A 15317-nucleotide genomic window follows, 5' to 3' on the forward strand; every position below is an offset into this window, starting at 1 on the left:
GGAGTGAATCATCAGACAGAGGATCTTCCTCTTTGTCTTTCCTCCTTTCTGTGTATCTGACTTTCCAATAAATAAATAAAATCTTAAAAAAAAAAGATCTTCTCTAAGGTCTATTGTCATCAAATTGTCAAATGTTAAAAAAAAAAAGAGAGAGAGAGAGAGAGAATCTTGGGCTGGTGCTGTGGAGTAGAGGATTAAGTGTCTACTTGTGGCACTAGTATCCCATATGGATACTTGTTCTAGTCCTGGTTGACCCACTACCCATATAGCTCCCTGTTTATAGCCTGGGGAAGCAGTGGAGGATGGCTCAAAGTCCTGGGTCCCCATATTCATGCAGGAGATCTACAGGAAATTCCTTACTTTGCATCAACTCAGCTTTGGCCATTTGGTCATTGGTGGAAGTGAACCAATAGATAGAAGATCTCTCTCTGTTCCTTTCTCCTCATAATTCTGCCTTTCAAATAAAAACTTTTTTTTAAAGAAGAGAATTTTAAAGGCAAGAGGGAAGATCTCCAAATTTATATTTAAAAGCAAAATTGTTTAGATTAACACAGACTTCTCAGCAGAAACCCTACAGGTCAGAAGAGAGTGACAATGTATTCAAGGCCTTAAAAAAGAAAAAAAGAGAAAGCCTCCCAAAACAATATTCAGTGAAGCCATCCTTTAAAAGTAAAGGAGAAACAAAATACTTTAAACAAAAATCAGATCAGTCTTACAATAGAAGTCAGTATAAAAACATACCAAATTCACTGACAGGAAGGTAGAACCATTATCCAATCAACAAGATGAAAGGTCCCAGTTTTTATCAATACTAGCCTTGAATGTAAATGGATTAAAATCAACTAAAACACATGGCTTGGCTGAATTGATTATAAATAAAACAGTCTCACTACATGCTGTCCACAAGAAGCTCACTTCACAAAGATACATACAGAATGAAAGTGAAGGGTTGCAAAAAACAATATACCAGGAAAATGGAAACCAAAAGTCAGCGGGCACAGCAATTCTGGTATCAGATAAATCAAACTTAAAATAAAAAACTAAAGAGATAAAGAAGGACATCTTTGATAAAAGGTTCAATACAGCAAGAAGACATAAAAATTACAAAACACAAATGTGCTGAACACAAGTCCACCCAGATATATACAGCAAATATTATTAGACTCAAGGGAGAGATAGGGTCCAGTAAAGTAACAGTTGGCAATTTCAACACCCTGATCATCAATGGACAAATCCAGACCAAACAACCAATCATTCAATGAAAAAAACTAATAAAGATGCATTGGAGTTGAAAGATAGCATTGAATAAATGGATTTAACAGATTTCTATAGGACATTTCACCCAGAAGCTCCAGAATACATATCATTCTCATGAATACATGGAATATTTTCTGGAAAAGAACACATACTGGACCATAAATCAAGTCTCAGCAAATCTGAAAGTCTGAAATTATATCAAGCATCTTTGCAGATTGTAAAGGAATAAAACTGTAAAACAAGAATAGGGCAGTTACGAAGTATTTGAGGTTAAACAGGCTACCTATGATCAATGGTTCATTGAACAAATTTAAAAACTTCCTTGAAATAAATGAGCCAAAAAATATCAAAACCTGTAGGATACACCAAAAGCAGTACCAAGAGGGAAGTCTAGAATATTACATGCTTACATTAAGAAAAATGTTTCAAATTAAAAAGATAATGAAGTATCTTGAAAACTTAGAAAAACAAGAACAAAACAAACTCCAAATAACTAGATGAGAAATCATGTGGATCAGAGCAGAAATAAATGAAATTGTAACTAAAAGCAAAAAGTTTAGAGAACAGATAATCCTCTAGTCAGACTAACAAAGGAAAAGAGAAAAAACTCAAAACAGAGATGAAAAGGAGACATTACAAGTGACACCATTGAAACAACAAAGATCATAAGAAATTATGAAAAACTACATGTTAAGAAACAGGAAACTCTCAAGCAAATGTATTTAGTGCTGGACACATGTAACTTACCAAGATTAAATCAAGAAGATACACACTATGTAAATAGACCCATAACAAGCATTAAGATTGAAGCAGTAATCAAAAGTCTTCCATCAAGAAAAAACCTGGGAGCTGATGGCTTTCCTACTTAATTCTAAAAACATTCAAAGAAGTAGTAATTCCAATACTCTTCAAACCGTTCAAAAAGATTTATTAGAATGGAACTCTCAAATTCTTTTCATGAGGCAGGCATTACTTGATACCAAAACCAAACAGAGCCATGATCTGAACAGAAATCTGCAGAATCTATGTCTATGCATACTTTTAATTTTAAAAGATTTTTTAAAGATTTATTTTTATTATTTTTTTTATTGGAAAGGCGGACATACAGAGAGGAAAGACAGAGGGAAGATCTTCCGTCCGATGATTCACTCCCCAAGTGAGCGCAACGGCCGATGCTATGCCGATCCAAAGCCAGGAGCCTCTTCCAGGTCTCCCACGTGGGTGCAGGGTCCCAAGGCTTTGGGCTGTCCTCGACTGCTTTCCCAGGCCACAGGCAGGGAGCTGGAAGGTAAGTAGGGCTGCCGGGACTAGAACCGGCGTCCATATGGGATCCCGGGCGTGCAAGGCGAGGACCTTAACCACTTGCGCCACCACGCCGGCCCCTTAAAAGATTTTTTAAAAGGTTTATTTATTTTTATTGGAAAGTCAGATATACAGAGAGGAGGAGAGACAGAGAGGAAGACCTTCTATCCCATGATTCACTCCCCAAGTGACCTCAACAAATGGTGCTGTGCCAATCTGAAGCCAGGAGCCAGGAACTTCCTCCAGGTCTCCCACACGGGTACAGGGTCCCAAAGCTTTGGGTCGTCCTTGACTGCTTTCCCAGGCCACAAGCAGGGAGCTGGGAGGGAAGTGGAGCAGTCGGGACTAGAACTGGTACCCATATGGGATCCCGGTGCATTCTAGGCGAGGACTTTAGCTGCTAGGCCACTGTGCCGGACCCTAATTTAAAAAGTTTTTAATGATGCAGTTCCATAGACTATGGGTTTTCCTCTCTCAGCCTTCCTGTTTCCTTCTCACATCCTCCTACCCCCACCAACTGATTTCCTTTATATTATAATAATACAGTCACAAGTCCATCATTCTGCTACTTAATTGAATCATGACATTGTAAATAAAGGCAGTGATAGAAACATCCAGCATCCTAGTGCCAAGATATATCTAACAGTTTCATTGGAGTTCATCTTTCATTCAAAAGCAGAGATGCATACTGCACTGTAACTTCACTTCGTGGTATGCTAGTCTCCATTACACACTTACTCTAGATGAATACACGTACATACATTTATATATATATGTGTGTGTATGTATATATATATATATTTCTTGTATTTTGCATGAAGGTTGTCATATCAGAAAGAACATATGATATTTGTGCTTTTGGGATAGGATACTTGTCTTTTTGAGACTGGATTGTTTCCCTGAGCATAATGGTCTTTAGTTGGGGCCATTCAGACCTATATTCCTAATGAGAATCTTTATATGTATGCTCATTAGGAATATGAAGATTCTCAGCAAGATACTAATGAATTGAACTCAAAGCTACATTCAAAGATCACATATCATGATCATGTGGAATTTGCCTCAGAAATGCAAAGATGCATCAATATTTGCAAATCAATAAACATAAATAGGATAAATACAATGAAGAACAAAACTGCATGGTCATCAACAGAAGCAGACAAAGCAGTTATGATTAAACATCTCTTCATGATAAAACTATCCACAAATGAGGTGTAAAAGGAACATTCCTCAACATTCTAAAGGCTACATGTCACAAACCAATGACCAGTATCCTACGAATGGGGAAAAACTGAAAGCACTTCCCCTCAGATCTGGAACACGACAATTACATGCACCTTCACCCTCTTATTCAACATAATAGGTGGAATTTTCAGCAAGAGCAAGAAAGAAATCCCATTTATAATAGCCACTAAAAAAAAGTATTTAGGAATAAATGTAACCAAAGAAGTGAAAGATCTCCACAGTGAAAACATCAAACACTGATTAAATAAAGCACCAATGACATACACACATCAACAAATTGTGTTGGTGAAACTGGATAAGTATGCACGCACACATACATACTCATACATATATAAAATTAAATCCATATCTCACACTATACACAAAAATCAACTCAAAAATGAATTGAAGACCTAAATTTAAGACCTGATAATATCAAGTTTCTGGAAGAAAATCTAGGGAGACACTCCAAGCCACTGTTGTAGGAAATAACTTCCTGGATAAGACTCCCAAAGCATAGGCATCCAAAACAACAACAAATTAGTGTATATCAAACTCAATTTTTTTCACAGCAAAATAAACAGTCCAGTGAAGAGACAGCCAAGAGAATGGGAAAAAAATATTTACAAAACATCTGACAAAGGAACAACATCCTGAACATATCAGCGACTTAAAAACTGGAAAACAGTGTGGAGTTTCTAAAAACAAACAAAAAAAACCCCTAGGAATAGACTTCCCATATGATTAAGCAATGAAGCTACTGAGTACACACCCACAAGACATGAACACAATGTTATCCAAATGATAGCTACAGCACTGTTCATAAACAAAATCAGAAACCAAAGTGTCCATCATTACACAAATGGATAAAGAAAATATTATATACAACAGAATATTATTCAGCTATGAAAAAGGATAAAATTTGCATTACTTGGAGCAAAACGGATGCCACTAGAGGCCACAATCTTAAGTGACATAAGCCAAACGCTGAAAGACAAATACTCTAAGTTTTCCTTTATGTGTGGGAGCGAAGATTTAAAAACAAGAAATGTTTGTATTAGTATTGCTGCAGGCATAGTTTTGAAAAGCTACAGCTCATAAGCCACCCGCTCCCATAGAGACTGAGGGAGGAAGCTAGACCACCACCCTAGTCAGGCTGTAACGAGTTTCTTTCATGGTGTCTGGATAGATTAAGTATGGATCCCAGGATTTTCAGCCTCACTAGGAGGTGAGGATGTCCCCTGTGGAATTGATAGGGGCATAGGAGAAACCTGCACACCCAGCCCTCGTGGCAGTAATGAGGCACTTCTTTCTTCCATAGGGGAGCAGGGTGTGTCAGAGGATGCTCATAGAGTCAAGGCTTTCACCACTGCTCAAGTAACAAGGCTGCCTTTCCCTGTGGCAGCCGTGCATCTGCAGTAATACGCTGCCTCTCTCATCCAGAGCATTGTCAGGAAGGTGGTAGGGAACTGGCACCCTCACCTCTGCACCATAGCCATGAGGAGACCTCTCTGACCCACAGGTGTCAATGGAGTTGAAGGCAAATTTCCAGCATCATTAGATTTGTAATAACACTGTGCTTCTAACTTCTGCTCTTGTGGCTTTGGGAACAGCCAGCTAAACAAAAATAAGATACAGAATCTCCTAACTGAAAAAATAAATTGCTTTCACTAAGGAAACCATTCAAATCAAGATTCAGAAAGGTCTCAAGTTGCTGCATTTATGAAGTCCTCAGAGCAACTGGAACCATAGTAAATTTCCGAAAAAGCACTGTATCACTGACCAGTCACAGGAAAGTCATGAGTGCCAGTAACCAACCAGGAATTTGGACACCAGCTGGTCATACACCTCTCAACTCCAATTTCAATTTTTAAGAATCTGTACCACTAATTCGGCAGGGAGCCTAGGAATTAAACAGTAACTTTGGCTCCTTGCTCTGCACTTTGAAATAAATACCTACTTTCTTCCACCACCTCAGTTTTGTCACTGATTTTGGAGTTCTACATCGCTTCCAAATAGTTTAGGGTGTTGTTCAGCAACAGAGAGGGGGAAAGAAATATAAAGGGAGGTAAGGTTTCTATATTTCACTCAAACAAGTAAAACGACACCTGTAGACTGTGGCAGTTACATATAAATAATGCTCAGAGCATAGCATAAAAACGCTTGTGAAGACATATACTTAAAACAATTATAGAGATCTCTACCTCTCAGATTGGAGAGACTCGCAACTTACCCAGCAGACGCCTTCTCAGTAGCCAGCAGCAGGGAGGGAAAAGCTGAAGAGTAGTAGCTGAGTTGCTGGGGTGGGGGTGGTGTAAATAGGACTGGGAAGCTAAGAATGTCGGGGTACCTGGCCGTGGGGTGCAGGGAGAGTGGACCTTCTGTGGGTTTTACCGCCAGAAACAAGAGCGGGTTTTCTCACGGAAGAGGAAAATCCCCTCATGCTTCCAACAGCAGCAAAGAAACGGTCTTGAAATACGCCCGAGCACTCTGTTCTAAAGAAGAAAGCACGAGAAACTCGTTCCTCCTAAACCTCACCTGAGCTTATCTAACAATCAAACAGGGAGGGAAAATACCCAACTCCACTCAGCTGGGGCCCTCCACGCGGGAGAGGGCAAAGACCCAATAAGAGGGGAAGAAAGAAATGAGAAACACTTGTGAAGTTTACAGTCCAAAGGTGTGGGCTCACTACAAGATTAAGTCTTAATTGCACAACTCTAGAAACTCTCCCATTTCCTTATGTCACGATAAGGACCTCTTTGCTACATTCTACCACACCACCCCACTGACCTTTATTTTTTATTTTTTTACCCAGTTCATTATGTCTTCCAAGAAAAAAAATTATAAGACCTAATGAAAAGCAAGAAGCACAGCGCTGAGAACCAGACATATCAGAGATGTCATAATTATCAGGGAATTTAGAACAATTTTGGCTAATAACGCTGTGCATACACAGCATGAAAAAACGGATGGGTGTTGTAATCAAAAGAATGGAAAATCTAAAAAAAAATTTAAGGTTAGAGATAAAAATCCAACAACAGTAATGAAAGGGCAGAATCCATTTGATGTGCTTATAATAGTGGATTGGACACAGCTGAGGAAGCTTAGCTGCTCGCGAGGCTATCTCAATAGAAATCTTCCAAACTGAATGCAAAGAAAACAGAGACTAAACAAACTCCCCACAAAATGTTCAAAAGCAACGGGACAACTACAAAAAGAGTAATATGCTAAGCATGGGAAGACCAAAGGAGAACAAGGAGAGAAAGCAACAGAAGAAATAGTCGAAGGCCCAGCGTGATAGCCTGGTGGCTAAAGTCCTTGCCTTGCACATGTCGGGATCCCATATGGGCTCCGGTTCTAATCACAGCAGCCCCGCTTTCCATCCAGCTCCCTGCTTGTGGCCTGGGAAAGCAGTCGAGGACGGCCCAAAGCCTTGGGACCCTGCACCCATGTGGGAGACCTGGAAGAAGCTCCAGGCTCCTGGGTTCGGATTGGCTCAGCTTAGCTTCAGCTGCTATGGCCACTGGGGGAGTGAATCAACGAATGGAAGATCTTCCTCACTGACTCTCCTCCTCTCTGTATATCTGACTTTCCAGTAAAAGTAACTAAATCTTAAAAAAAAAAAAAAAAGAAAAGAAAAGAAATAGTCAAAAACAGAAATAATGGAGAATTTCCACAAATTCTTGTTAGACACCAAAACCCTGATGCAGAAAGCTCAGAGAACACTAGACAGGACAGACACCCACCCAGAAGTCACAGGAGGAAGAGAGAGAAACACTTAGTAAGTTAGTAGAGACAGTTGACATGTCAGGGAACTGACACCTAAGCTGTCAGCAGGGGAAGAAATTGGTGGTAGTAACACTGGGAGTCTATGAGATTAGGCATGGATATGGGGTTGGGAACAAGAGAATTGGCTGAAACTTTGCCTGCAAAGCCATTAAAGCCTCAGCTCTTCTCCCTTCTTCATGCAACAATTGCCCCTGCCTGAGTAAGGCCAGCAACAGGTGAGAGACTTGCAAGAGAGGACCAAGTGAGTGATAGCTCTCCTCTGCTCCTCACTGGCTCCTTTGGCCCTGCAATGCTGAAAGCAAGATGCACAATACCAAGCAGCAGATCGTAAGGTCTTTCTCCTATGAATCTGACCTTAGGAAAGCCACAAGCCTGGCGATGTTAGCAGTTGGGAATTCATGCATTTCTCCATTATCTTCCTCATAAATGAGTGAAAGCCAAGCAGCCTCAAACATTTGGGAAAATGTCTGAGTGTGAAAGACAAAAGCTAATGCATAAATATATAAAAAATTCAAATCTATCATAGACCTAAGAGTAAAAATATAAACAGTAAAACTTGTAGAAGCAAACACAAGAGAAAATCATTGTGATTTTAGGCAAGGATTTCTTAGGACACTGAAGATATGATTCTTAAAGTAATATTAATATGTTTGTAATTTATCAAAATAAAAGAATTACTTTGTAAAAGACACAATGAGGAGTGTCAAAGACAAGCTGCAGTTGGGGGGGGGGTGAAAGGATTTGCAAATCATATATCTCATACAGGCTGTGTCCAGAATATAAAAAGTAACTTCCAATAATCTAAAAATAAGAAAACAGAAAATCCAATAAAAATTATTAAAAATTTGAATAGAACCTTCATCAAGAAAGCTTCAAGATGAAGAAAAAGCACATAAAAAGATACTTAACATTAATTATTAGGGCTAAGCAAGCAAATGAAAACCACTGTGAAGTATCACTTGACACCTACTAGAATGACTACATTTAAAACAAATGGACAACACCTGTTATATGTGAGACTAAAGACCAACTTATGCTCCCGAACATTGTTGATGGGAACACACAATGGCACAGATCCTCTTGGAGGCAGTCTGGAAAGTTTTGCAAAATAAAACATGCAAAGATACTTCAAAAAGGTCATGGAAAGGGAGTGGCATGAAAACATACATGGATTTCAATTTTTACCCCTCAAATCAGCTTAACTTTTAATTCCATCTTTCAAAAATTCTTTGGAGCAGCCCTGTATTTACCACAGGAGCCCACAATCCTACACTTAAAGAAATGAAGATTTATGTTCACAAAAAAACTTGCATTTTTTTAATAGACAGCTTTATACAAAACTGGAAACAAACCAGAAATTCTGTGATTGGTAAGCAAACTGATACCTTGGCATAATAGGATAAAATAAAAAGGAATGCACCATGAATGCACACAACAACATGAGTGAATTCTGCGTACATTATATTAGGTAAGAGAATCCAGACTTGAAAGGCTACATACTACGTATGATCCCATTGGTATGGAAAAAAAAAAGTGGAAAAAGCAAAGTGATAGGGACAGAAATCAAACACTGGGTTTCAAAGGCTTACGGTAAAGGGCAGTAGAGTCTTATAATAAAGGGGGCTACTGTGACGGCTTTTTGGGGAGGCAGAACTGTTCTGTATGTTGATTAGGGTGGTGGTTACATGACTATGCATTTGCCAAAACTCACAGAACTTTACATCACATAACTTCATTTATTAAATGTAAATTTAAGACAAAGTAAAAGGGCTAAAATTGCAAAAACAGAAAAAAGGCAACTGATAACAATAGAGAATAAAATCTTTCTTAAGACAACAGATCTTTCAGAAGCTTCACCAATGTGCAATCACCCCCAAAAAATCAGCTCACTGGGGACAAAGGAAAAATCTTAAAAGGCTCTCAGGAAAAAAAATAAATGTCTGATCCTTGGCTTGAGCACTAGCCTGCCACAGGTCCAGCAGTGGCAATTCAGAAAGGCAATGGAGCAACAGCTTGAACATTCTGAGAGAAATGAAATCTCCTACTGGGAATTTTAGATGTAGTCAAACCAATAACTGAGCATGAGAGTTAAGATAAAGATGTTTAGGACGTGCACAGCCCAGATTATTTTCTCTGCACCATTTCTCAGCAAAGCAGGGAAGAATGTGCTACACCAAAAGAGAGTTGATGAAGTTTCCTGAGAAGAGGGCATTGGTTGGAGGGCAAAGGCAAAGGCAAAGAAATCCCCATTTTCATCATGAATGAACCCTTATTATAGACCTGCAGCAGAGTGTGTAACCAGTCCAGGTTAGAGCAGGAGGCGGGGGCTCTGAGGAGAAAACCTTGATAGAATATTATGGACAATCAAAGATTTTCCTTTTTAAACAAGGAGAGTATACTCCAGCAATGTTTAGAGATGGATTACTGATCAATTTATAGAAAAATAGGAATGGATTTTTTAAAAAAGAAACACAGACAATCACTGCAGGGGAAATGTAAATCTGAATCAATTAATTGGAAAAAGGAAACATGGTGGAGTACTACATGGTTACATTATAATTGCATTATTATATTGTTATTGCACAAGGGCACTTAAAAAGGGTGTGGAAAATGAAATCAAAAGATAAATTGATTATTATGTAAATAGTTTGACTCACACATGGTTAAGAAGAGCTCTCATTTGGTTAAAACAAATTACAGGAACCCTGTTTATTCAGCTCAAGTCGTACTGCAATATAACCACACAGAAAAGATGCATGTAGGGGGGAAAGTGTGTGTATATCCTCATCATTTTGGTAACTTAATATCTAAAACTGGAAAATCAAGAATTGGTACTAAGAAGGAATCACAAAATAAATAAAAACGTGATTACTCTTGCCAATGGGACCTGGTGAAGGGCAGGAAACTGTTGCTTCCCAGGGGCCTAATTTATGATGCTTTGTTTTTAAAACCATGTACATGTATTACTTGGAGAAACATAAAATTTAATAATGAAAGAAGAAAGGGATAAGATCACACTTTTGTTAATCCCCCAAATCTGATACATGTATATTTTCATAATTCTGATATATATATATAATATTTAGGTCAGAGATTTTCTCTTGATCAGGAAGTTGTAACCAAACATTAGTTTTACAGCAAGCTGAGAAAAAGAAAAATAATTGATACACCTTTGGTACCCTTATGTAAAACCAGTACTTCTTAGACTGCAATAAGTGCCTGCAGAAAAGATGAAAAAGTTATCAGCTTGTTAGAGAGAGAAGCAACTTTCGACAAGTCTACGCGTTATCCTTGTGTGACAGCTGTGCTTTGTAAGATCCAAAAGCTCACCTGAACAGAATAGCGTCATCTGTGAGAAATTTTGGCAAGTTGGAATCTCGTAAAGCTCTTATCAATACCACGTCTTCACTTAGGTCTGGGTTCTCTCTTTTTAGAGACCTAGAATCAAAGGGACATTTCAGATGATATCACAAGAACAGAAGGCTGGTTTCCTAAACCTGCAGGTCAGGAATTCTGTGCTCAGAGACCTGTGGAGGGCACTTCCTGCAGGTTCCTGATGGAAGGAGGGGACCCTTCCTTGTGTGCTCAGCATCCACCTGCTTTTGTACACAGATGAGGCTTGCACTGGCTACATGGCACTGAGAATGATAAGGCTATCTTCGCCCCTCAGTCCATCCAGATTTTATCTACTCTGAGTTTACAGCTCTCCAAATGTACTGTGATGACTCCTGTCCTAGTAACGTTTTTCTCCCCCAGATTCTCAGAATTCTCTGAGAATGTATATTATTATATATATTATATAAGTGATTATATGTATTTCCCATTCAAAACCTAGCCCATTACTCCCTTGTCTAGAAATCTCTACAGTTCTTCCATCTCCTTAGTGAACCTCGGTCACAAATCTATTGTTGCCCTCATCATATGGCATTCAAGGGATGACTGCACATTTATCTGTCTGGTCTATTGACATATCCTTATGTTCTTTGAGGACAAGCATATCTAAACTTCTTAGTAGCCCTAGTCCTGAATTGCCAACCCTGAAAAGACAAGGTACAGTGGATTTAGGCTAAATGCAATAAGGAAGGGTATAGTAGGCAGTGGGGCTGGTAGAGAGCCCAGGGATACCAGGCAGAAGGGGTCTGAATGTGCTTAAGTGGAGCCATCAAGAGAGGAATGACTGGAAGAGTTCAGTCATTTCAAGCCATTCTAACAGCAGGACTAGGTGTGGAAAGAGGACTGACTCCTGCTGCTGGAAAACAGCTCAGTGCTGGCACAGTGGCCTACAGGCTAATCCTTCACCTGCTGATAGCAGTGGAGGATGGTTCAAGGCCTTGAGTGAACCAGAGGAGAGAAGATCTCTCTCTGTAACTCTCTTTCAAGTAAAATAAACAAATCTGAGAGAGAGAGAGAGAGAGAGAGAGAGAGAGAGAGAGAGAGAGAGAGAAACAGCTCAGTCCTGAGCCAGACTCTAAGGATAGAGGTGAAGTTTGTGACCTTAGTTGGAACTGGAAAGAGGACAGTGAAGGATCTTTTGAATCTTGAGGCTTTGTCAGGCCACATGGATGGCTCACCTTATTGTGATGTGTAACATACTCTGCTTATGTCTAGTCTAGTCAGGTTGTTTTACTGAAGAATTTGTGTACTGAAACTCAATGCCTGTGATGAGTTTAGGGGAAATGAAATGAGTTCAGAGCTGATTGGATATGAATTTACTCTAAGAGGACCAGTGTTGACACAGTGAAGAATTGTCATGGGGTGGGAAGAGATGGCCCATTTCACTGTATCATGGAGTATCAAGGTAAGAATGCTAATAATGGCAGCTGCTAACATTTATCCACCACTTGCTAAGCTCCAACCATTACTGTAAGAGCCTTTCATGAATTCCCTACTTACTACCTTTGAAGTACAATATTCACTCCTGTCACTTTGGTTTCTTACCCAGCCATGACCAGCACAGACTTCACAGCCCTCATGCCAAAGTCATAGTGATCCTGCTGAGAGAGCTGCTCACTGCAAAGCTTGTACATCTGAGTCATTTTCCTGGCTAAGATTTTACTGGATTCAAATCCTTCAGAATATAAAATGACCTGGAATATAAAGATATTGTGGGGTGCTTATTATTTTATTCATTAATCACATTACATTAGCATAATGCCAATGTATTAAGAATGTACTTTAGGCACAATCCCTTTCCATGTTATTCCTTTTAATAACCCTAAGAGGGTTTTCTCCATTCTAGGAATGGTGGAAGATGGGAAGCCGGGGTTCTGGTTCTGCTTCTTGTCCATAGATGAAGATGTGGTCTTGGTGACATTTGGTTCAAGGTGCAGCAAGTCTGATGCTTTGATGTCGTCATGAAAGTTACAAGGCCTGAGAACAAAAGACAGCTGACAAGAAGGCCACCTTGGAGCACAGTATCAGTGATCACTGCCTGCCTGCTCATGTTAGATTCCCTGGGAGCAAGGGGAGTTATGCAAAAACACGTGTCGTTTCTCCATCCCCAAGAGGCTATCTTGTTTCTGACAAATGCCTGTATCTTGTTAATTGGACAATGCCTGCTGCTTTTGACAGTGGGAATGGAAGCAGATCTTCCCTTCCACCCATATTTGCCCTCACAGCACTGCAGTTTGCCTCAGAAGCAGGACTTGAAAAGATGCACATTTCTTCCTTCTGTCTGTCTGGTTTACTTCTCTATCATTGGGGATTAGTATAATGACCTGCACCTAGTAGGTGCTTCAAAATATTTACTGATGTGGCCAGTGCTGTGGATTAGCACATTGAGCCACTACCTGCATAGGCGGCATCCTTTACAGTTTCTGTTCAGGTCCTGGATGCTCCACTTCAGAGCCAGCTCCCTGTTAATGCACCTGGGAGAGAAACAGAAGATGGCCCAAGTTCCTGTACCTACACCAGAGATGCTAACTTTGGCGTGGCTCAGTCCCAGTCATTGTGTACACTTAGGGATTGAACTGGCCGATGGAATTTTCCTCTCTCACTATAACTTTGCCATTCAAATAAATAAATCTTTTAAAAAATATTTACTGATAACAGTTTTATTCATTACATTTGTGACAGAGAAAGTTCTAGGACTCTGGATTTTAGAATATATCCAGTTCATTACTGAGAAATAAATCAATAGGACAAATCATGAAATGTGAACAAAAATGTAAAGACTGGGATCTAAACTTTTTCTTCTCCCTACATTTTATTGTCCCTGTCCACATAGACAATCAAAAGTGAAGATGTTGTCGGTGGACTCCTGAAATTCTTATGTAAGCATTATTTACAAGATGGGGAAGATGCCTTCACCAAGGAACCAATGGACAGACCTTGGCAGCAAAGACCAGGCTCACTTCTTAGGTGACAGGTTCTCCTTCAATCCAGTGTGTGCCAGACCACTTGATACCAAGGAACCCAGGACAGGTAGTTGGGGACCTTCCTCTAAATCTCCTCTTGTTTCTTGATGACTGCTTATGAGAGGGTATATATATATATATATATGTGTGTGTGTGTGTGCTCACCTTTGAGTTCAGTCAGCACAAGGACAAGATCATTTGTACCTTATTTATGGGTTCTCAGGATGTCGAAGGGGAAAGCTGTTGTTGCTGTTGTTCCCACTGTGTGCAGGCTGAGCCAATCATTTTAGAGGGACAGAAACATGCTAGCAAAGGATTTATGTACATTTACTATCAGATAAGAGACAAACCTTACCGGAAAATTCCAAATAATGATCTCAGGAAGGGACAGAACATGTTACTATAAATATGGGACATCTAAGAAAACTGGTAGACCTTGAATGTTTTCAGCCCAACCTCATGCAGATGCTCTTTGAAAATTAAAATTTGATGATGGTAACTGTATCAGATCTGCTTTGGGATCAAAGTTTCAAGTTCAGTTTAGAAATAAATATGATTAGTGTGCTCGCTTCAGCAGCACGTAACTAGAAACAAATATGATGTTAACAAAAGGTGAAGACACCATCTTAGCTGTTCTGCATTCCCCACACCCAGAGGTTGCCAGGGAGCCCACGAGATGATGACAACATTTTATTAAAATTCTAGTTTTTATAATTTTTGAAAACATTTCTTTGAAAGAAAGAAAAAGAGATTTTATTCATTGGTTTACTCCCCAAATGTCTGCAACACCCAGGTTGAGCCAGTCTGAGGATGGAAGATGAGCCCAACCTAGATCTCCCACATGAGTGGAAGGGACTTGAGTACTCGAGCAACCCCCTGTTGTCTCCCAAGGTTTGCATTAGCAGGAGGCTTGAATGAAAGCAGAACCAGGACCATGTGGGATGCGGGCATGGGCCAAATATCCACCTGGGTATGCTGGATTCTTGAACAATTACTTTTACCCCATAAAAAAGCATATATAAAACCAGTTGTTAACAAAGGATCTGATGAACCAAGGAACTACTCTCGATTTCTGAGAAATTCCATTCTGAAATGGATAGTGTCCTTCCTTAAGAAATGTAGCTCTGAGCACTGGGCACCTTCTGGAGTCCTGAAGACACTGGCCTCTTTGTCTGGGCAGTCATGCGGGAGCTCACGGAGCTGCACTCTGTGAGTCGTTCGTGTTACAGGTACAAATCAGACCTGGACAGCACAGGCCTTTACAACACCACAAAGTTTATATACATTGACTCACACAGAAGTTGCAGTAACAAAAACCAGCTTAAATAGAAAGATGCCTTGGTAGCTACAGTTTATCATAATTTGCAATTATTGTTTTTTTGGCTCAGC

At 39.7% G+C, this 15317-nt stretch overlaps 1 protein-coding gene across 1 annotated transcript in view; it reads right to left on the reverse strand.

Annotated features, from left to right (window-relative positions):
• Positions 1 to 15317, reverse strand: part of DNAH6 (dynein axonemal heavy chain 6) — a 232916-nt gene that overhangs the window by 117936 nt on the left and 99663 nt on the right. Inside the window, exons 31-32 of the mRNA XM_040993368.1 lie at positions 12511 to 12659; positions 10903 to 11010 (exon numbers count right to left, since the gene is read on the reverse strand). Coding sequence (XP_040849302.1) covers positions 10903 to 11010; positions 12511 to 12659 — 257 coding nt within the window. The remainder of the gene's footprint in view (positions 1 to 10902; positions 11011 to 12510; positions 12660 to 15317) is intronic.

Source organism: Ochotona curzoniae, unplaced genomic scaffold (assembly GCF_017591425.1).
Source record: "Ochotona curzoniae isolate NIBS_2020 unplaced genomic scaffold, NIBS_Ocur_1.0 contig_883, whole genome shotgun sequence".
In the NCBI taxonomy this organism is placed as follows: Eukaryota; Metazoa; Chordata; class Mammalia; order Lagomorpha; family Ochotonidae; genus Ochotona; species Ochotona curzoniae.